This window comes from Sceloporus occidentalis, unplaced genomic scaffold (assembly GCF_023333645.1).
Source record: "Sceloporus occidentalis isolate IW3139 unplaced genomic scaffold, rSceOcc1.0.p SCAF_5, whole genome shotgun sequence".
In the NCBI taxonomy this organism is placed as follows: Eukaryota; Metazoa; Chordata; class Lepidosauria; order Squamata; family Phrynosomatidae; genus Sceloporus; species Sceloporus occidentalis.
Window position 1 is genome coordinate 188,094,474 of NW_028316985.1, and position 21,893 is coordinate 188,116,366.

Here is a 21,893-nt window from a genome sequence, read left to right on the forward strand (position 1 = left end):
ACAAAGCCAGGTAACACAGCTCAGCCGCTCAGCTGAACATGGGGCTCCCCTGCACCCCAAAACAAGCTCAGTCCTACCCCTTAACACCTTCCTCTGTGACTGAGAGACTTTTCACAGGTGAGGGTGCATTGCTGAAAAATGACTGTTTGGAGGCATAGCGCAGTAGCAAAAGACAAGGAAAGGAACTGGGGGTACCCACCTTACTTTGGGCTCCCCCCTCAAAAAAAACAACAAACATCATGCACTCACATATCCAGGAGAGAAGCATCCCCAATGGGATGGAAATGAGCCCCCTCTGACCCAGCACTATGACAACTACAGCAAGAATTAGCAGTAGAAAGTCAACCAAGGGGCTCAGCACCCTGCAATTAGCTGTGACCCCCCAACATGCCATGGACCCACAGATCCGGGGGAGCATACTCTGCGCATGAGCAACATGGCCTCTCTAACCCAGAGCCTGTCCATATGCACAGGGCGCCACCAACGCCCCACTCCTCCCTTACACATCTCTCTTCCTGTATCCCACCAGCCACATGGGCCACACCGAGGAAAGACTCACAGCCACATGGGCCACACCGAGGAAAAGCCACATGGGCTCAGAGGCCTTTTCAAAACCTCTCTTGGAAGGTCCTTGATTGAAACTCCCGGTCCTGCTCCACTGATTGGCCAGCTGGGCCTTAGGCCAGCTATGATGTAAATGCTCATTAGCATGTCCCGCCCCTGGCTTAACCCTTTGTTGTCTGAGAGAAGTCCTCCAATGACTGGTGGCCCACTCATTACAGTCATGTCCTACGTTCTTCTTGAACATCCTACATCGTTTTGCAGTGCCTTGTCCTCCTTGATGGTCATGATGTCAGGTCACTTTGACCTTCCTCCATCTGCCCCTGAGAGTATCCCTGCCTGCCTTCCTCCCTTCTGAATTATGGCTTACTGAAGCCACTTTCAATCTGCCCTGGCTGCGTCCTACGCAATCCTGGGATTTGTAGCTTGGCGAAGGGTATTTGAAGGCTCTGGTGCACCGCCTCAACTGACCAGCCTCAGCTTGACGTTCTGCCCCACAAGGGACTCAAAAGCAGCCTCTTCTCCTCCCGGACCTTAATCCTGGCCTTCTCCAAACCAAGGGAGAAGTGGGGACTTGCTTTCACTCAAGAAGAAGGCGAGCACTTGACCAACCTAGAGGGGCAAAAGCAGGAAGTTCTCCAGAGGTCTTGCCCCCCAAAAAACAGAAAAGAGCCCCCCCCCAGACAGTCAGGCTCAATGGACCAGTGGGAAATAGATTCAAGGGGTCACCCCATAACCTGTCCAGCATTTTCCATATGCAATGCCAGAGAGAAGGACCCTGCCCAGGCATGGGGACCAGTTGCCTCCCCTGTGACCTCCTGAACTGGGGCTGGGAAAACGACAGTTCCTGGTTATCCACTTCTAGGTGTCTGTCTGTTTGTTTGAATTGGATATTCTTAATTCAGAGATACAGCTGTGTTAGTTTGTGGAATTAGTATGTAGAGAGATCTTATAGCACCTTGGAGACTCACTGAAAGAAAGAGGTTGGCAGCAGGAGCTTTCATAGACTTAAATCTGCTTCCTCACATGCATTTGGTGGAGACGAAATGGAGTGCAAATGCATCAAATGCATCTGAGGAAGTAGACTGAAGTCTAGGAAAGCTGATGCTGCCAATTTCTTTATTTTAGTTAGTCTGAAAGGTGCTACAAGATCTCTCTACATACTGTATATTCTTTACGTTAAAGAGAGCAAGGGGCCTGCAACCTACTGAAAAGGTGAATTGCTCCTCTACTGATGCAGCCTAGAATCGCATTGGCCTTGTTAGCCGCCGCATTGCACTGTTGACTCCTGTTCAACTTGTGGTCTACTTTGACTCCTAGATCCTTTCACGCGTAAAGGTCTCCTTAAACCAGGTGTCACCCATCCTATATTTATGCATTTCATTTTTTTCTGCCTAAGTGCAGTACAGTGTGCCCGTGCCATACGCGGGCGTGCCATACGCGGACTTGAGCGTATGCACTCAAGCCGCGGCGTGCGTGCGGGGCGGAAGGGGCGGCACGTCCCATTCAATTGAATGGGCGCGCGCACCCGTTGCGCCCCGCGCGCACCCGCGCCGCCACGCACGAGCCCCATTGTTTCCAATGGGGCTCGAGCATAGGCGGAATTTGCCTTACGCGGAGGGATCCAGAACGGATCCCCCACGTAAGGCGAGGACGGACTGTACCTTACATTTCTCCATAATGAATTTCATCTTGTTAGCTTTGACCTAGGTTTCTAATCTATTCAGGTCATTTTGAATTTTAACCTTCTCTTCTGGGGTGTTAGCTACTCCTCCTAATTTGGTGTCATCTGCAAATTTGATAAGCATGCCCTCTATTCCTTCATCCAAGTCACTGATAAAGATGTTGAATAGCAGACTGGGCCCAGGATCTCGATCAGGAATGGATGCAGGCCAGAGAGCAGCGCGACGTGGGCACGCTTCCAACACAAGTCCCATTTCAAAGGCTGCGGAAAAAGGCTGCATCAGCAGAAGGAGGCACAGAACAAGGGCAAGAAAAGGCTGCAGCCAAATGTTTCCCGTCTCTTTTTTGGATGCTGGGAAGGTCCCTTTAGCTGAGCCAAGAAGGTCCTTCTCTAATGCTCTGGAACGCCCAGCAGAACAGGTGAGCTGTTTAATTTTTAATTTACTTACTTATTTAATATCCCACCTTTCTCCAGATGCAGGGACCCAAGTCGGCTAACAATAAAAGTTGCCCATTATACTGAAAAGATCTGGTATCCCATGGCCTTCCTATCACCATCAGCATTATTATCATATGCCAGGTGGTGGATTCTGGTAGCTGTAGTCCATTGGAGTAACTTTCCAAGCTCTAGCTCAGGGTAGTATATGATGGAGTTTCTCAGACTTCATCTTCACAATCCAATAATTTACGTGTTGTACTCAAAAGTAAACCTTGCAGAGTTCAATTGTCTGAATCCTCTTAAGTTGAAGTTTTAGACTTCAACACCCAGAAGCCCCAAACAGTTTGGGCAACAAGCAGGAATGTTGGGAGCTGAGATCCAAAACATCTGGAGGACCAAAGTTTGGGAACCACTGCTCTTGACGGTTCTCAACTGGAGTAAACCTATTGAATCAATTGCTGAATGGTGAGTCAACCTTAGACAAATCCCATTGCTTCACTGGATCTGTTCTAGTTGGGACTCTCAACAGGGAGCTATTCCCAAGAAAATGGCCACAGGGCTGCAGTCTTACACAATCATGTGTGTTTGTGTGTCTGTGCGTGTGTGTGTGCATGTGAAGGTGGTTGAGTCTCCTTCTCTGGATGTCTCCAACAAGAGGGCTAGACAAGGCAACTGTTACATGGATTTGTAACTGGTTGACTGGCCAAAGCCAAAGGGTGCTCAACAATGGCTCCTTTTCATCCTGGAGAGAAGTGACCAGTGGGTCCTACAAGGGTCTGTCCTGGGCCCAGGGCTATTCAACATCTTTATCAATGCCTTGGATGACAGAATTGGGAGCATACTTATCAAATTCGCAGATGACATCTTACTAGGAGGAGTAGCTAATACTCCAGAGAACAGGACCAACATTCAAAATGACCTGAATAGACTAGAAAGCTGGGCCAAAGCTAACAAAATGAAATTCAACACAGAGAAATGTAAGGTACTGCACTTAGGGCAGAAAAATGAAATGCAGAGATATAGGATTATGGGGGACACCTGGCTTAAGGAGATTTATATGTGGGGATCTGGGAATCCAAGTAGACCACAAGTTGAACATGAGTCAATAGTGAGATGCGGCAGTTAGCAAGGCCAATGCAATTTTAGGTTGCATCAATAGAAGTATAGTGTTTAGATCAAGGGAAGTAATAGTGCCACTCTATTCTGCTTTGGTCAGGCCTCATTTGGCATAATACTGTGCCCAGTTCTGGGCACTAAAATTCAGAAAAGGGATGTTGAGAAACTGGAGTATGTCCAGAGGAGGGCGACCAAAATGGTGAAGGGTCTGGAAACCATGAAGCGCTATGAGGAACGACTCAGGGAGCTGTGGATGTTTAGCTTGGAGTAGTGAAGGCTAAGAGGTGATAGGATAGCCCAGTTTAAATATTTGAACGGATGTCACCTTGAGGAGGGAGCAGCCTTGTTTTCTGTTACTCCAGAGAACAGGACCCAATGGAGCAATGGATGCAAGCTCCAGGGAAAGAGATTCTACTTAAACATTAGGAGGAACTTCTTGACAGTAAGAGCTGTTCAACAGTCGAAGATGCTGCCTTGGAGAATGGTGGAGTCTCCTTCTTTGGAGGTCTTTAAGCAGAGGCTGGATGGCCATCTGTCCCAGGGAGGGCCTTGACTGAGAGTTCCTGCATGGCAGAAGGGGGTTGGACTGGATGGCCCTTGGGGTCTCTTCCAACTCTAGGATTCTATGAATATAGCAACCCTAAGGCAAACCCATCATGAGGCTTTCTGGGCATGGTTTGTTGGCTGAGAGTGTGACTTCTAGCCCAAGGCCTCCCAGTGGGTTTATATGGCCAAACTGGGATTCCAACCCTGGTCTCCAGAGTCATAGTCCAGCGCTCAAACCAAGATGCCACACTGGCTTTCATAGAATCTTTCAAGATTCTATTCAGTTGTCAAGCTCATTTTACTCTACAGTACCTTGGGATCTTCAGACGCTGGGAAGTAATTTTTTAACCAATAAATATAATGAACTAAATGCTTCTGCATTCTGGTCAGACCAGGCTGGTTGGTTTTTGTTTTACTCCAGAGATTGGAAACAGAGGAATTTGGCCACAGGCTTCCGGCGATGCCTCCCTGGAGTCCATCACGCCCAGCGCCAGCCAGGACAGGCGGGTCTGGAGGCACATTCCGGAAATAACTCCCTGCTTGCCCAGGTGCTTCAAGGCCAGGTGCGTCTGCTCAGCCACAAAAAGAGCATTCCTTGGCAAGATGCAGAGACAGCAGGTCAGGAGCGCAAAAAAACAGCCTCCCTCCCTCCCTTCAAATCAAGACATGTTCAGATGGTGGTAGTGAAGGGAGTGCACTCTGCACATGCACAGACAAACCTGGTTTCATTTGCATTTCCACACTGGAGTAAACACTGTTCCCCCTTGTACACAAAGGGTCCAGTGCATCTACAATCTGTTGAAGGATGCAGGAGAAGAGCTGCAAGTGTGGGACCACTGTCCAAGCAGATGCCACATGCCAAAGTCCATGTGGGCATGCATGTGCATTCAGTTGCACATCTAGATGTGCATTCATTTGTGCAACACTTCGCAGTACAATCAGTGTGGAACTCCACATGCAGAAAGATTTATGCAACACAACCCTGATGGTGGACCTTGGCTTAGGTGCCATGGCCCCGGGGAGAGATCTGCTTTGTGTGAGCCACAATCTCATTCCAGACAGAATCTGGCTCTAATTCCTATCAGTTTGAACAGTTATTTCAAGGTGAGGGTACTCCTCTGCCACAAATTTGACCATCTGGCCTTGGTCAAGTCATTGACACCCCTTTCTGCCGAGGGGCAAGAGGGGAAGGGAGGCTTGGGTTGGAAGGACTGGGGCAGGTGAATTCACAGAATCACAGAATCCTAGAGTTGGAAGAGACCACAAGGGTCATTCAGTCCAATCCCTTGCCATGCAGGAATTCTCAATTAAAGAACCCCAACAGCCTGTTTAAAGACCTCCAAGGAAGGAGACCCCACCATCCTCCATTCAGATAGCAGTGTCTTCCACTGTCGAACACCCCTTACTGTCAAGAAGATCTTCCTAATGTTGACCTGGAATCTCTTTTCCTGGAGCTTGCATCCACTGTTCCGGATCCTGTTCTCTGGAGCAGCAGAAAACAAGCTTGCTCCCTCCTCAATATGACATCCCTTCAAATACTTATACAGGGCTGTCATATCACCTCTTAACCATCCCTTCTCCAGGCTAAACATCCCCAGCTCTCTAAGTCTTCCCTTATGATGGCAAAGGCGGCTCAAGATCTTGCCTTCGAGGCAACAGGGAATAAATCCAAAGTACCTAGTACCACAAATCAAATGCTTCTCATTAATAATCCTGCACAAATTCTGCAGCATGGCCATTCTTGGCAAGAACCATTTTTAAAACGATGCTAGGAAGGAGTCTTGGCCTGATGGTCATAGAATCATAGAATCATAGAGTTGGAAGAGACCACTAGGGCCATCCAGTCCAACCCCATTCTGCCATGCAGGAAATCCAAATCAAAGCATCCCTGACAGATGGCCATCCAGCTGCTGTTTAAAGACCTCCAAGGAAGGAGACTCCACTACACTCCGAGGGAGTGCATTCCACTGTCGAACAGCCCTTACTGTCAGGAAGTTCCTCCTAATAGTTCTGCAGCATTTGCAAAGAAAGCCTAGACATTTTGGCTGCATTTGTAGGCAACTAAGCGTCTCTCTACAGAGAGGCCTTTGCAGAACTGGTGGCCTTTCCCTGCCTGCAGCTCCGTCATTATTTGTCTAATTAAATTATATGTCTTGCCTTCTATTCAAGGAAGCATCATCATTTGAAGGAGGCACAAGGAGAAGAGGGCAGGATGAACCTTTGGTCTCAGCAAGATTGTTCCGGCGTGACACAATCATTTGTTGGCCAAGATTGTGCCCATTGCACCCACAACAAGGCACAGATTTGGGCTGTTAGCAAAGGCATGGGACCCCAAACAAGGATGGGAATCGCACTGTTCTCCAGCTGCTTCCAGTGGTGCACAATGCTGGGACCTACAACCTCAGCTACATAACGGAACATCTTTTTCCCCATGCCTTCCTCCAGTCTAAAGGAACTCAAATCTGGCATAGAATCAGAGAAATTCAATGAAGCAACAAGTTAGAAGGGAACCCAAGGGCCGCTGTGCAGGGACCCAGAGCTAAAGCATCCTTGGCAATGTGACTATTGGCAAATACCACACATCCACTGTGGGCAACTGCAGCAGGTCTGGGGTCCAGCATCTTGCCCTGGGGACCCTCCGAGAGGCATGCAGTCAGCCCAATATGCTAAGAACAAAACAACACCAAAAACCTCACAGAGCTGCCCAGAGGTCCATTTCTCGTTTTCAAAAATGGATAGTGGTTTGGCTTTTTAATACGTTATCTTTTCTTTTTTCTTTATCTGTGCTTCCTCCATGCAGAAAGCACAGGTTTTGCTCAGGCCTCCTAAGCATATACTGTTTTCCGCACATGTTTCCTGAATAAAAAACTCAGCAGGGGTTTTTGCACAGAAAAAACACTTGTATTTCTGCACAGAATAGTTCCTAAGAGCAATTTGCAAAGCATGAATACTGGAAGAAATTCTCATGTGGGCATTAGAATCATAGAATCATAGACTTGGAAGATAGCCCAAGAAGGGCCACCCAGTCCAACCCCATTTTGCCATGCAGGAACTCTCAATCAAAGCATCCCTGACAGATGGCCATCCAGCCTCTGTTTAAGGACATTAGGAAGTTCCTCCTAATGACAGCCCTTCAAATATTTGTTATCTGCCGAATGTTGAGCTGGAATCTCTTTTCCTGGGGCTTGCATCCATTCCTCCGTGTCCTGTTCTCTGGAGCAGCAGAAAACAAGCTTGCTCTCTCCTCAATGCTATATCCCTTCAAATATTCAAATAGGGCTCTCATATCACCTCTCTTAACCTTCTCTTCTCCAGGCTAAACATCCCCAACTCCCTTAGTCATTCCTCATAGGGCTTTATAGTTTCCAGACCCTTCACCATTTTGGTAGCCTTCCTTTGGACATGCTCTAGCTTCCGAAATCCTCCTTGAATTGTGGTGCCCAGAACTGGAGACAGTATTCCCTGTGAGGCTTGAACAAAGCAGAATAGAAGGTCACTGCAGCTTCCCTTGATCTAGATACTATACTTCTATTGACGCAGCCTAGAATCGCATTGGCCTTTTTAGCTGCCGCACTGCACTGTTGATTCATGTTCAATTTGTGGTCTACTTGGACTCCTAGATCCCTTTCATACGTAAAGGTGTCTCCTCAAACCAGGTGTCCCCCATAATCCTATATCTGTGCATTTCATTTTTCTGCCCTAAGTGCAGTACCTTACATTTCTCCGTGTTGAATTTCATTTTGTTAGTTTTGGCCCAGCTTTCTAGTCTATTCAGGTCATTTTGAATTTTGATCCTGTCCTCTGGAGTATTAGCTATTGCTCCTAATTGGTGTCATCTGCAAATTTAATAAGCATGCCTTCTATTCTTCCATCCAAATCATTGATAAAGATGTTGAATAACAAACTGGGCCTAGGACAGAACCCCACTGGTCACTTCTCTCCCGGATGAAGAAGAGGAGCCACGGCTGAGCACCCTTTGGGTTCAGCCAGTCATCCAATTACAAATCCACCTAACAGTTGCCCCTGAACCTTCCTTTCTTTCTATCCAAACCCTTTGGGTTCACAGCCTAGCACACCTTCTCCCAATCCCACCCGCCCCTCTGCCAATACCACCTGAATCTTCCCAACTATGGAATAAGATCTCTTGTAGCCCTTTCTCTTTAGTACGGAATCAGTCAATGGGCTTGCTAGGCTGGTCCTCCGCAAGGATGCTCCGGCTAATACCAGTGCATCAATGGATCTATCCTGCTACCTCTGTAGCCTTTTCAGTGCATGCAACAATCGCAGTAAGACAGCAGCCCTTCTGTCTATCCTCTTTCCCCCCACGTTGATGCCTTTGCCACACTGTCCTCTTGCATGGAATGAAGGCCCTTTCATCACTCTTTCATTCTGCGCAACCACAGGAACATCACTAACATGGCAGAAAGGGTTAAAGCAGCGGTGGCAGCAAGAACCAACGGACCCCAAAAGCCTCCAGAGGGGTCCCATCTCTTGCCCACAAAGCCAACCAGGGCACCACCCTCCTTTGCAGGAGCCATAGATACATGTTCACCCTCACCAGCAAGGACAAATACTTTCAATTTCCATCGTTTTCTCCCCAAAGCAGGAGAAAAGAAAGATACCACCAAAGTTTTGCACTGTGTGAAGATAAACAAATAAACTCCAGGGTATGGAGTTTTAAAATTTTATAAAAATGTGTGTTTTCCGCAGACATTGTGTCTTTCTTCTGTGCAGAAAGCCCAGGTTTTGCTCAAACTTCACATGTTTCCTGTACAAAAAACATAGCAGGGGGTTTTGCACAAAAAAGCACATGTATTTCTGCACAGAATAGCTCACCAGAGTAATTTACAAAGTGTGAATACTAGAAAAAATACTCATTGCTACAATTTTGTTCCAGACTGAGTTCCCAAGGAGTAAGGAAATCCCTCCCTTTCCCCCTAAATACAGTTGAGTCTCCCTAATTCAGAATTCTGAAATCAGAAATATTTCAACATCCAAAAATGTCCGAGTGACTGGCGGACATAGTAACACCCCTTTGCTTTCTGAAGGTTCAAACAGCACTAAGTTTAAAAATATTGTGTCTAAAATGTGGGCCCTTGGTACCTACTGGGTTTGGTTCCAGGACCCCACATGGATAGCAAAATCTGTGGATACTCATGTCCCATTAAACACAATGGCATAGTAAAACAGCATCCTTTGTATAAAATGCCAAAATCAAGGTTTGCTTTTTGGAACATATACATATTTTAAAAACATTTTAAAGCTGTGGATGCTTGAATCTGTGGATACGGAGGGCTGACTTCAAGCTCTGTGTATAATAAGGTGTATATGAAAAATAAATAACTCTCAGACTTGGGTCTCAGCTCCGTGATACCTCCATATGTACATGCAAATTTTCCAAAACCTAAAGCACTTGTGGTCCCAAGCATTTTGGATAAGGGGGACTCAGCCTGTAATGCATAACTATTCCTTCCACCCAACCTTGCAGGGACATGTGACAGCATAAGGGTGGAAGCTCTCTCCTTCCGCTTGGGTGAGCAAAAGCCTTTGTGCGCAAGGGTTAGTGCACCAACGTCGTCCCCAGAGCCGCAGCCTTCCTCCCTCCCTCCTTGCCCAGCTGGCTCACCTGGGTTTCCTCTCCTTGGAATCGTGACGGCTGAACCAGCTGCTGGCACTGCCACTCCGGCCTCTTTCTTCCCCTCCATCTCGTGGTGGAAGATTCGAGGGGTCTGAGGGCACCGTAGTTTCCACCACTGCTGCCGTTGCGTGACTCGTCCCACTGTCTTTGCTGCTACTCCTCCGACGGAAGAATCCGGACCGTGCCTTCTTCTTCTTCGTCTCCTGCTCTCCTTCCTCCTGGTCCTCCTCTTCTTTTGGGATCCTTTCGTGGGGCCTGACCCTGACCACTTCCGAGGAGAAGACCAGCGGGGCCGCTATCTGGACTGGTCTGCTCTCTGCCCGCAAGGCCTCCTCCTTCTTGACCCGGCCACGGTGCTTGTTGAGGGCGATGGTCTTGACCGAGAGCTTGTCCTCCTCCTGGGCAGCCAAGATGGGAGGAGAAGGGATGAATCTGGGGGGGTCTTTTGGGGGCCCCTTCTGGCCACGGCTGCTGGACCACGGCGGAAGCTCCGGCTCAGGGGCCGGGGGACCCACAGCAGGGCCCTCCTCCGGCTTGTCAGGGAGGCTCTGTGGGGGAAGAGGAAGGGGAGCCGGAGCCGGAGCTGGGGAGGAAGAGGAAGGCTTGGGAGACGGCTCCTCACAGTAGATATGGCTTCCGTTGATGCAGAGCGAGGAGCGTGAGATGGGCTCCTTCCCAGAAGGCTTCAGGCTCTGGACCGATTTGGATTCGGGCAGCAGGTTGACTTGGGAGACCTCATCGCTGAAGGCTCTCTTGTGGGTCAGCTTTGGTGAAGGCAGAAAGTCTCTCACTGGCAAGGAAGGAAAGAAGGAAGGAATAAAGAGAGGAAGGGTTATTCCACCAGCTATTGATCACCCACATCCATCACCTCTCTCTTGGGCCACTTTGTGCATCCCAATGTCCCATGAATGTGTGTTTAGTAGAGAAAACTGAGCCACGCAGAGTTGCCTGCTGGAATACAAGAAGAGTGCTCTTTATGGCTGTGGAAGAGGAAAGCCAATGAGGGATGGACTGTAACTCTGGAAACCCCAAGAAAACCCCATTGATAGGGTCACCTTAGGGTTGCCACAAGTTGGAAATGACTTGAAGACACACAAGAAGAGCAACCCCAGCATGGCATAGTGGTTTGAGTGTTGGACCATGAACTCTGGAGGCCAGGGTTCAATTCTCAGCTTGGCCATGGGGACCCTGGGTGACTTTGGGCAAGTCTCACTCTCTCAGCCTCAGGGGAAGGCAATGGCAAACCAGCTCTGAATACACCTATTCAAGAAAACCCCATGACAGGCTCACTGTAGGGTCTCCATAAGTCAGACACAATTTGAAAGCACACTGCAGACAACACATAGGGATTGCAGCAGGTGCGGCTTGTGATCGAACTGCATGGCAAGCAATACTTGCTGAATTTTCATCTTCTACACAACCATTAAAGACATGGGAGCCCTCTCCTATTTCCAAGCTCACAATTCTACATGCGCCGCACTAAGCGCTGTAAGACCATCTTCATTAGATGCAGCATCAGGAGGTCTATACAATGTCTATCCCAGATCCTACATGGGGGACTCCCATCTCACAGCCGTGGGCTTCTATGTGGCCCCTGGGCCTCAGCCTGTCTCTTGTGCTTTTTCCCATCTACCTTAACCCACTAGGAGAAGAGAGCCAGATTTTTTTGGACCTCTGAGTTTTAAATTATGCAGCAATATAGGCCTTTGACAAGGTTCCCCATGACATTCTTGCAAAGAAGCTAGTGAAATGTGGGCTAGACAAGGCAACTGTTAGATGGATTTGTAATTGGTTGACTGTCCGAACCCAAAGGGTGCTCAACAATGGCACTTTTTCATCCAGAGACGTGACCAGTGGGGTCCCACAGGGCTCTGTCCTGGGCCCAGTGCTATTCAACATCTTTTATCAATGCCTTGGATGAAAGAATAGCAGGTATGCTTATCGAATTTGCAGATGACACCAAACCAGCACGGGAGAATGGGGGCTGGACTGGATGGTTCTTCCAACTCTATGATTCTATGATTCCCTCCTTTGCTGCGTCCGACCCCTCCTTGAGGGCCTGGACCTTCCTGTATCTCCCCCCAGAAAGCAACCCAGTTTTGTCACCACCTGGCTCCCTGCCCAGTTCTATCCTTACCCGAGCGGTCAGTGGAGAGGCTGCTATGCCGGCTGGGCGAAGGGGTCAGGGTCTCCAGGCCGGCGATGCCCCCCAGGCTGCTGGCAGAGGAGAGGGTGCTGTCAGAGCCCAAGGAGGTGTTGGACTGGGTCAGGGAGGACTTCCGCAGCTTCCCCTTGAAGAAGAAGCCCCCCTTGCCCAGCCGGAGACCCTTCTTGACCTCGGCCAGGCCCAGGTCGTCCTCCAGGGTCGCACAGCTGCCGGGCACGATGGCCGAGGCCGACTCCAAGTCATACTTCTGCCGGCCCTTCATCTTGTCCTTCAGGCGGCCAAAGGGCGAGCGGGGCTTCTCCTTGGCCGAGAGGTCAAACATGCTGGCCGTCAGGCTCTGGCGCGTGAACTGCAGGCTCAGCTGGACCTCGCCGCGCTCCTTCTCCTTCTTCCCGGGCTTCGAGTGGAGCTTGTACCACCTGGCAAGAGGAGGGGAGAAATCTATTATTATTATTATTATTATTATTAGTCAGTCAGTCAGTCAGTCAGTCAGTCAGTCAGTCAACCTTTATTAGGCATAGAAAACAACAAGCTTAATTTTGCAATTTTATTCAAGAGACACCATTTCACGACCTCATTGTATTTAATGGGACTTGAGCATCCACAGATTTTGGTACCCATGGAGGGTCCTGGAACCAAACCGCAGCAGATACCAAGGGTCCATTGTAATTTATTGTTACTATTCAACCACTATCTATTATTAACAAACATTAATTAATTTTTGATTGCTATTATCACTAATAATTTTCAACTATTATCATCATCATCATCATGAATAATAATAATAATAATAATAATATATTGACAATAGAATACTGGTGACAAATTATCAATAATAAATTGTTATGTGTTATCAAACAGTTCTTAACTTGTGATAAATATTAATCGATATTAAATTATAATGTGTTATCAAACAAATCTTATCAGTTATCAGTAATAATAACATAATAACAACTTAATAATAATAATAACAACCTTTATTATTGTTCCTATCATCATCATCTCCATTGACTATTATTATTATCATCATTATCAATAATAAAAGATTGATAATAAAAGACTGGTGATAAATGTTAATCACAATTCTAGAGGCCTTCAAAAAGGTTGTTAAGACGGATCTCTTCCGGTTCCAGAAGACCTTCCCAGACTGACTTCCTTTATTTCGACTCCCTTCAACTCGCCTTTTTAACTATTTTAAACTGTGTTTTTATTAATTGCTATTTTTTCTTTGGTGGGAGGGATGGGGGTTATATGTGTGTGTGTGTGTGTGTATATATATATATGTAAGAGTGGAATGATCCGTCCTATTCCCCCCCTGAGGCCTTTAAAATGGCTGCCAAGCTGGATCTCCTCCAGACTGAGCTCCAAAATGGCGGCAGCAGCCCCTCAGTCTCTGCATCCATTCCGTCTCCTTTGTTTAAAACTGTTTTATGGCTTGACTATTTTCATTGCTATTGAATTTTATTATTGTTCGATGGAGAGGGGGTCTGAGGGGAAAGCAAAACGTCGTTATTGTTGTATTTTCATTTTGAATTGTAATCCCACCTCAATCCGTAGGGAGAGGAGGGAAATATAAAGAAATAAACATTATTATTATTATTATTATTATTATTATTATTATTTATTTGTAGATTTGCTTTTACGATGCATTTTATTGTATTAATTGTATTTCTGTAACCCGCCTTGATCCACAGGGAGAGGCGGGATATTAATAATAATAATAATAATTATTATTATTATTATTATTATTAGCCACAAGTTTTGGATCTGAGTTAACCTTCATAAACCTGGATGGGACATTTTAGGGTGTGTTCACACAGCAGGGATTGAAGCAGTTTGATGCCACTTCAACTGCCATGGCTTTGTCCAGTGGGATCCTGGGATGCGTAGTTTAGTGAAGTATTCAGCCATAGTTTCCTCCCCTTCCACCAAGGCTCGCTGGTCTAAACCATGCTTTAAACTACCTTTAAGCCATGATTTAAACATGGTTTAAACCAGCTTTTTAAAACATTCCTGTTATTTTAAATGGATTACTCATACAAACACACACAGATTAAAGTCTTATTGGAACAACAACGACTGCTGGACTTTAAGCGTTTTGACTTTTAACAGTGTATTAGCAGTTGTTGCTCGTTGTTAAACCAGCGTCAGATGCTCCTTTTTAGTCCCTTTATTTTCCATCCTGAATCCCGTTTTGGGAGAAAGTCGGGAGGGAGGGAAGCCCAATAAATAAAGCAGAGCAAAATACATTCATTTTAAAGTGCAAGAAGTGCTATGCAAAAACAAATCCCGCAGTTAACACAAGTTCAACCAAAACAACTTGCTTTAAAAAGAGCACGTTTTAAAGAACAAGGATTAATAACTGGCCACCACAACTGGACTCCGTTTTGCTACTCAGTTTTCTGATTTGGTCCTATATTGGTGCAGTCCTATACACTGATGGGGAAAAACCTGGTTTAAGCAAACCAAAATGCAAAACATCCCCAAAATTGTTGTTTTTTAAAGTTAAACAAAACAACACAAAACACACACAGCCCCCTGCCCCCCTCCTCTGCTGTGAATCTCCAGGATGGACCCAAAGCCAGCCCTTCCCATCCCTTGGCGCACATCGCACACATCGCACACCCAACGCCCACAGCTGCCTGGCTTGTTTTGCAGCCGCTGTGATTCAGCAACTGTTTGTGCGTTCTGCAAAGTCAGTGGAAACAGGCGGCTGTGATGAAATCAGAGGAGGACGCAACCTTCTTCCGGAGCCCGGCACCAAAAACATCAACTGACCATCCACAAACACACACACACAGCCATCCTCAGCCTCTCCCAAAAACCCAACACACACACACAACACAGAATGCATCCCTGCAAAAGACGAAAGGGGGAAAAGATGCAACCCTAAGAAATGTCCAGAGTCCAGAGTCAATTCAGTCACTCAAAATAGGCACAAAATGCTCTCTGCTAAATGGCCTGATAAAGGTATTACAGGTTGAGTCTCAACTATTAGCCGAAACTTTCGGGACCAGAGCTACTTTGGATTTTGGATTTTCTTCCTGGTTTCTGGAATATTTGCATATTGGGGTTTGGTTGCAGGAACCCACCACAGATAACAAAATCCATGGATGCTGAAATCCCATTAAATACAATGGCACAGCAAATGGTGCCCCTTATATAAAATGGAAAACCAAGGTTTGCTATTTGGAATGTACACTTTTTAAAAATGGACAAAAGGAGAGCCAGCTGAACATAATGATAATAAAGGAGAGTCAGGTGGGCATCCTGGTTTTTTGAGTATCGGACTATGATTCTGGAAATCCTGGGTTCAATTTCAAGCTCAGCCATGGAACCCTCTGGATGGCTATGGATAAGTCACACTCTCTCAGCCTCAGAGGAAGGCAATGGCAAGCCTCGCCGGTCAAATCTTGCTAAGAAAACCCCAGGATAGGTTCACTTTACGATCGCCGTAAATCGGAAACGACTTGAAGGCATGCAACAACAAATGAGATATCTTGGACCAAGCCTAAACGTTGATGTTGCGTATCTTCTCCTTATTACACACACAGCCTGGGGGCAATTAATTTTATACACAACATCTTCAATAATTTCCTGCATGAAGCCAGGTTTGCGTACCCCGAACCATCCGGAAGCAAAGGCGTCACCGTCTCAGACAACGTGGGGACAATTTTGGGAGTATTTCGGATTTTGGAATTCAGCATAAAGGAAACTCAAAGCTTTATCACAAAATGGACCGAAATCAGGCTGACCAAAAGATACACAAAATTCTCTGGGCAAGTTTTCGAAGCACACATGTCTCCTCTACATGCCATCTTTCCCTGATGAGGAACCATGTCTATTTCAAAAGCTTGCACATAAAAGTTTAGGTTTCACCTAATAAAGGTATTATTACCACAATGTGGACTTGGGAAGATGAGGGAACTTTCTAGGACCGTCTTACTTGGCAATGCAGTGTAAAAATGCCTCCCTTCAGTAAATGGGCATCCACTTCCCCCAAAACCAGTTTGCAAAAACACACAGCCGGGTAACACTCTTAGGCTGGCAAATTGTGGCGGCCAAGGCCATGCCGGATGCCCAAAAGAGGCCCAGCCTCTTTGCAAAGAGAGCTCACAGATGCCAACCAACATCTGGCAGGAACAGCCAGGCCTGGCAGAAAATGGGCAGAGCGGGAAAAGAGAGCCGGGCGCTGCCTCTCCTTGCAAAAGGAGGTGGAAAAACATCCCCTCCGCATGCGCACATCCCTGCTCTTTGGGAGAAGGCACAGCTGCCAAAGCAAATGGGCCGCATTCTTCTCCTGGTGTCCAATTTAGCTCAGGACTCAGAGGATCCAAGAGGCCCACGGCCGGACTCCAGGGAGTGGCACACAAACTGCCCAGGAGGAAAACAGAGAGGCTCAGCTCAGGACAGGATGCAAACATACACTGAACACACCCCACACCCCAAAAAAATAATGCTCTGCCCTCTTACAAGGCTTCTTCTCCTGAGCCCCCCTTCGTCCACAACCACATGCCTTGCAAGCCTAGGGTCATCTGCCCAGGCAAAGGGGCAAAAGGCCATACCTTGCAGCCATTGGTCATCTGCCTGGACAAAGGGGGCTCAGACGTGGCTGGGAGGCACTCAGACCTCTCTATAGGCCTCCTCCAAGGGATCCTTGTTTGCCCAAACATGGAAAAAGCCCACATGGACCCAAGGCCTCAAACTGCAAGAAATGACATTCAGTTGAAGCATTATTTAAGACTTCCTGAGAGTAGAAGGAACCGACTCCTGAGTGACCCAATGGTCAGTCCTTTGCTGGTTATTCAAGAAAGATTCTAGGTTCTAGATTCTAGCTTCTACATTCTGGAGCAGATCATTAAACAGAGAGTCTGTGAACATCTAGAAGGCAATGCCATCATCACAAAAAGTCAACATGGGTTTCAGAGAAAGAAGTCATGCCAGACAAACCTAATCTCTTTCTTTGACAAAATTACCAGCTTGTTAGATGAAGGGAATGCTGTGGATGTAGTATATCTTGATTTCAGTAAGGCCTTTGACAAGGTTTCCCATGACATTCTTGCAAACAAGCTTGTAAAATGTGGGCTAGACAAAGGAACTGTTACATGGATTTGTAACTGGTTGACCGGCCGAACCCAAAGGATGGTCAGCCATGGCTCCTTTTCATCCTGGAGAGAAGTGACCAGTGGGGTCCCACAGGGCTCTGTCCTGGGCCCAGTGCTATTCAACATCTTTATCAATGACCTGGATGACAGAATTGGGAGCATACTTATCAAATTTGCAGATGACACCAAATTAGGGGGAATAGCTAATACCCCAGAGGACAGGACCAAGATTCAAAATGACCTGAATAGACTAGAAAGCTGGGCCAAAGCTAACAAAATGAAATTCAACACAGAGAAATGTAAGGTATTGCACTTAGGGCAGAAAAATGAAATGCATGGATATAGGATTATGGGGGACACCCAGCTGAATGAAACTACATGTGAAAGGGATCTAGGAGTCCAAGTAGACCATAAGTTAAACATGAGTCAACAGTGTGATGCGGCAGCTAACAAGGCCAATGCGATTTTAGGCTGCATCAATAAAAGTATAGTGTCTGGATCAAGAGAAGTAATAGTGCCCCTCTGTTCCGCTTTGGTCAGGCCCCACCTGGAATACTGTGTCCAGTTCTGGGCGCCACAATTCAAAAAGGACATTGAGAAACTGGAGCCATGTGTCCAAAGGAGGGCGACTAAAATGGTGAAGGGTCTGGAAATATGAAGGGTCCATGAGGAAAGACTTAAGGAGCTGGGAATGTTTATCCTGGAGAAGAGAAGGTTAAGGGGTGATATGAAAGCCCTGTTTAAATACTTGAAGGCATGTCACATTGAGGAGGGAGCAAGCTTGTTTTCTGCTGCTCCAGAGACTAGAACATGGAGCAGTGGATGCAAGCTCCAGGAAAAGAGATTCCAGCTCAACATTAGGAGGAACTTCCTGAGAGTAAGGGCTGTTTGACAGTGGAACACACTCATTCCTCGGAGATTGTAATGGAGTCTCCTTCCTTGGAGGTCTTTAAACAGAGGCTGGATGGCCATCTGTCAATGGGGATGCTTTGACTGGGAGTTCCTGCATGGCAGAAGGGAGTTGGACTGGATCAGGGCCCTTCTTGGGGTCTCTTCCAACTCTAGGATTCAATGGTTCTATTTTTTTAAAGAGAGAAGTTGGGCTGGCCTTCTCTGAGGAATGCTTTAGCAATGGATTCTTGCACTGGCAGAAGTGGGTCAGACTAGCTGGCCTTTAGGGACCCTTTCCAACTTCAGGAGTCTGTGATTCCACTGAAGTGTTGTCCCTCTGCATCCAGCCATATCCTTCTGGAAAAGGCACCAAGGGAAGAAGCATAGCCTTCTTGTTTTGCTCTTGTTTCTTCGCTATGCCTTTGGTGGCCACCTGGCAGAGATGTTTGGACTAGATGCCCTTTGGTGGCCCCATCCAACCCTACCCTTTTATGATTCTACAATTTGACAAAGGGGACCCAAAGGAAGACCCTTCTTCACATCCGAATCCCAGATGCAGGGGAGCCTGCCTGCAAATTTGAGCACAGAAGGTTAATTTTGCAAAAAGGCCAACAAATCACCAGGCCAAAGACCAGCGCTGGGGAACCGAGAAAAGCCCTGCGTGGCACGGTGCCATGCAGCCACAAGTGTGGCATTCCTAGACAAGACCCACATGCCTCTAAAATAACTTCCCACTGCAGCCAGGCGGTCAGTTTGGGGCTTAAGCCCCAAACAGCCTCCCCTTTGTCCGTCCCTCGGCTGCAACGTTCACATGCCCCAGCTTTTGAGCTCAGAGAGCGAATCCTACCAAGGGCAGGAGCGTGGGAAAGTCGCTCAGTGGAGTAAAACAACAACAACCACACCAGTGAGGCTCATGGGACTGGCAGTGATGGCACGAGGGCATGGGATGGGAGAAGCTCAGAGCCACGGGTCACACTTTCTGGCCCAACCCCTGCCAGGGCTGAGGGCTTGAAACAGCCAGTCACAGGCCAATTGTGGGGAGAGGGGCCCCCTCCATTTTGGGGTAAACCCCTTGTCCCCCTATGCGCAATCTAGAAACCACAGTGGCCAGTGGCTGCAATTGAGGGTGCATCTACACCGCAGAAATGATGCAGTTTGACACCAATTTAAGTGCTGTAGAACTTGGAAAAATCACCTTTTGGACTGCAAATTCCCATACAATCTCTGCCATCACAGCTATTAGGGATTCAAGTAGTTGTAGCCCCCCCAAAATAACTCCTCCAGACGCTGAGCATTGGGAAGGGTGGGAAGACTGTGGGTGCATCCACACTATAGAAATAATGCAGTTTAGCAACACTTTTAGTGCTGTAGCTCCATCCTATGGAATCCTGGGATTTGTAGTTTTACAAGGTCTTCAGCCTTCTTTGCCCGAAAGTGCTGGTCTGCCAGAAATTTGCCCCTCTCATGCAAGGTGACCATATGTCCTAACCCTAAAAAGAGGACAAGGCACCGCAAAATGTCGGACATCCAAGAAAAATGTAGGGCATTGCAAAATAAAAGCTAAAAAGCGCTCACAGAAATATAAAGTCATGCTCCTGAGTCATGTTCAAATGGAATTCTGGGCAGAACGCTAGAATGTAGGACATGTCCAGGAAAAGGAGGACGTCTGGTCACCCAGCTCTCATGCCTTTGCTCTGCAAATACGTTCAGCTCTCCATATCCAAAGACTCCGAAGCAAAGGGATTCAACCATCCATAGCTTCAATACACACACACACAGAGCAAAACTCAATTTTGCCATTTTAAATAAGGGGCTCCCTTTTACTACCTCTCTTTAATGGGACTTGAGCATCCTCAGATTTTGAGAACCATGGGGGTCCTGGGACCAAACCCCAGAGGATGCCAAGGGCACACTGTAATAATAATAATAATAATAATAATAATAATAATAATAATAATAATAATATCTCATTGTATTTAATATGACTTGAGCTTCCATTGATTTTAGTATCCACAGGAGTCCTGGAACCAAATCCCAGCAGATACCAAAGGTCCACTCTAATCATCATCATCATCATCATCATCATCATCATCATACACCACACTGTATTTAATGGGACTTGTGCATCCTTGGATTTTGGGATCCATGGGGGTCCTGGAGCCAAACCCCAGTGGATGCCAAGCGCCCCCATTGTATGCACCCCACGGATCAACCTAAGAATTGTATTGTATTCCTTCCAAAATTAAATCATTCTTCCCAAGTACCTTTGCAGGCTTACACACAGAAAACTGTCTTTGCACAGACCAGGGTTCGAATCCCGCTCAGCTGTGGAAAGTCACACTCTCTCAGCCTCAGAGGGAGACCCACAGAGGTATAAATCCATGCTGCTTTTAGTCATGCTCAAAATGGAAGATATTCTGGAATGCCTCCTGGACAGAAGGCTGAGATGGAGGACATGTCATGGGAAAGGAGGACGCCTGGTCAGCCTGTCTGGTATCCATGCTTGATCTGGAAACAAATTCTCTTTTAAAAATGGCTTGATGTTAGCTAGTCTTTTTTCCTGCTGCTATAAAGCAATTGACCCTGCTGCTTCACTCTGCTTTGCAAAGTCTGTGCCTTTCTAAACCCCTTCCTTAATCCAGAATAATCCCAGTCTTCTTGCTTCAAAGTGCACCTCACTCCCCATAATCCACACTCAGCACTTGCTTCTGCTGCAAGCAGAGAAGGAAGATCAGTTACTCTTCAGTCTGCAGTAAATTAAGAAGTGACCTTGACGAGGACGGCCTAACGAGGCATCCTTTTAATTAAAAGACCGATGATCTTGACCTTTATGGACTCCAAAACAGGCAGCTTCGCATTAAGGCGCAAATGAATCCAATGCAAGGAAGCCCTAACTGCCCCCCCCCCACCTCAGTTAGACTTCTGCAATGTGCTCTCCCTGGGGCAGCCCTTGGAAAGTGTGCCTAAGCTATTTATTTATTTCATGGGATTTATATCCCATCTCTCTTCCAAAATGGGATCCAAGGTGGCAAAGATACAGCAGGTGCAAAGCACACTGGCCAGACGGATGATCCATGCTCCAGAAGACCGTTTTGCACCGATTGCACAGGCTTCCCATTTGCTTTCAAGATTCAAGGTCTTGGTTTTGATTTGCAAAGTCCTAAATGGTTTGGGGCCAGCAGATCTGAAAGACCAAAACCTCCTCTGACATGAGGCTACCTGCTGGAATCCAAACCTCCTCAACTGCAATCTTAACACATTTTGGGAAGGGAAGGGTCAATAAAATGTAAATGCAAGCCAGAAATGCAAGTAACATCCTGCACCACATTTCAGAGAATCAAGGAGAGGTCCCACGCTGCTCCAGAAAGCAGACTCACACCAAACATTGGGAAGAACCTCTTAACTGTAGGGAAAATATCAATATATGCATGACGTGCACAGTTTTGCTCAGCATAACTCTGCTGCTCCAGAGACTAAACAGGACGCAAGGCGGAAAAATGCAAGTAACGCCCTACAACTCCCTACCAGCCGAAATGAGAACAAAAACAGCCAAGTGCAGACCTATGGCTAACATCTTCCTTTTCTTCCTCCTCCTGTATGGCTTTTAACACCTTTGCCTGATGAAGAAGAAGAGCTTCGAAAGCTTGCAACGTGTATTTTTGTGCATTTTGGTTGTTCCCATGAAGTTATCACTGTTGGGTGGGTTTTTGATGTTACTGGATTTGCTATATGGCCAACAACAAGGCT

At 46.9% G+C, this 21,893-nt stretch overlaps 1 protein-coding gene across 3 annotated transcripts in view; it reads right to left on the reverse strand.

Annotated features, from left to right (window-relative positions):
• LOC149313328 (uncharacterized) overlaps nt 1–21,893 on the reverse strand; it is a 57,955-nt gene that overhangs the window by 24,787 nt on the left and 11,275 nt on the right. Inside the window, exons 1-3 of one of the 3 annotated variants that reach the window (XM_089526466.1) lie at nt 13,928–14,002; nt 12,121–12,569; nt 9,972–10,773 (exon numbers count right to left, since the gene is read on the reverse strand). In XM_089526466.1, the coding sequence (XP_089382592.1) occupies nt 9,972–10,773; nt 12,121–12,472 (1,154 nt within the window). In that variant the 5' untranslated portion in view covers nt 12,473–12,569; nt 13,928–14,002. Of the gene's footprint in view, nt 1–9,971; nt 10,774–12,120; nt 12,570–13,125; nt 13,415–13,927; nt 14,003–21,893 lie in introns of those variants that run through there. The other 2 variants (XM_089526465.1, XM_089526464.1) reach the window with 2 other exon arrangements.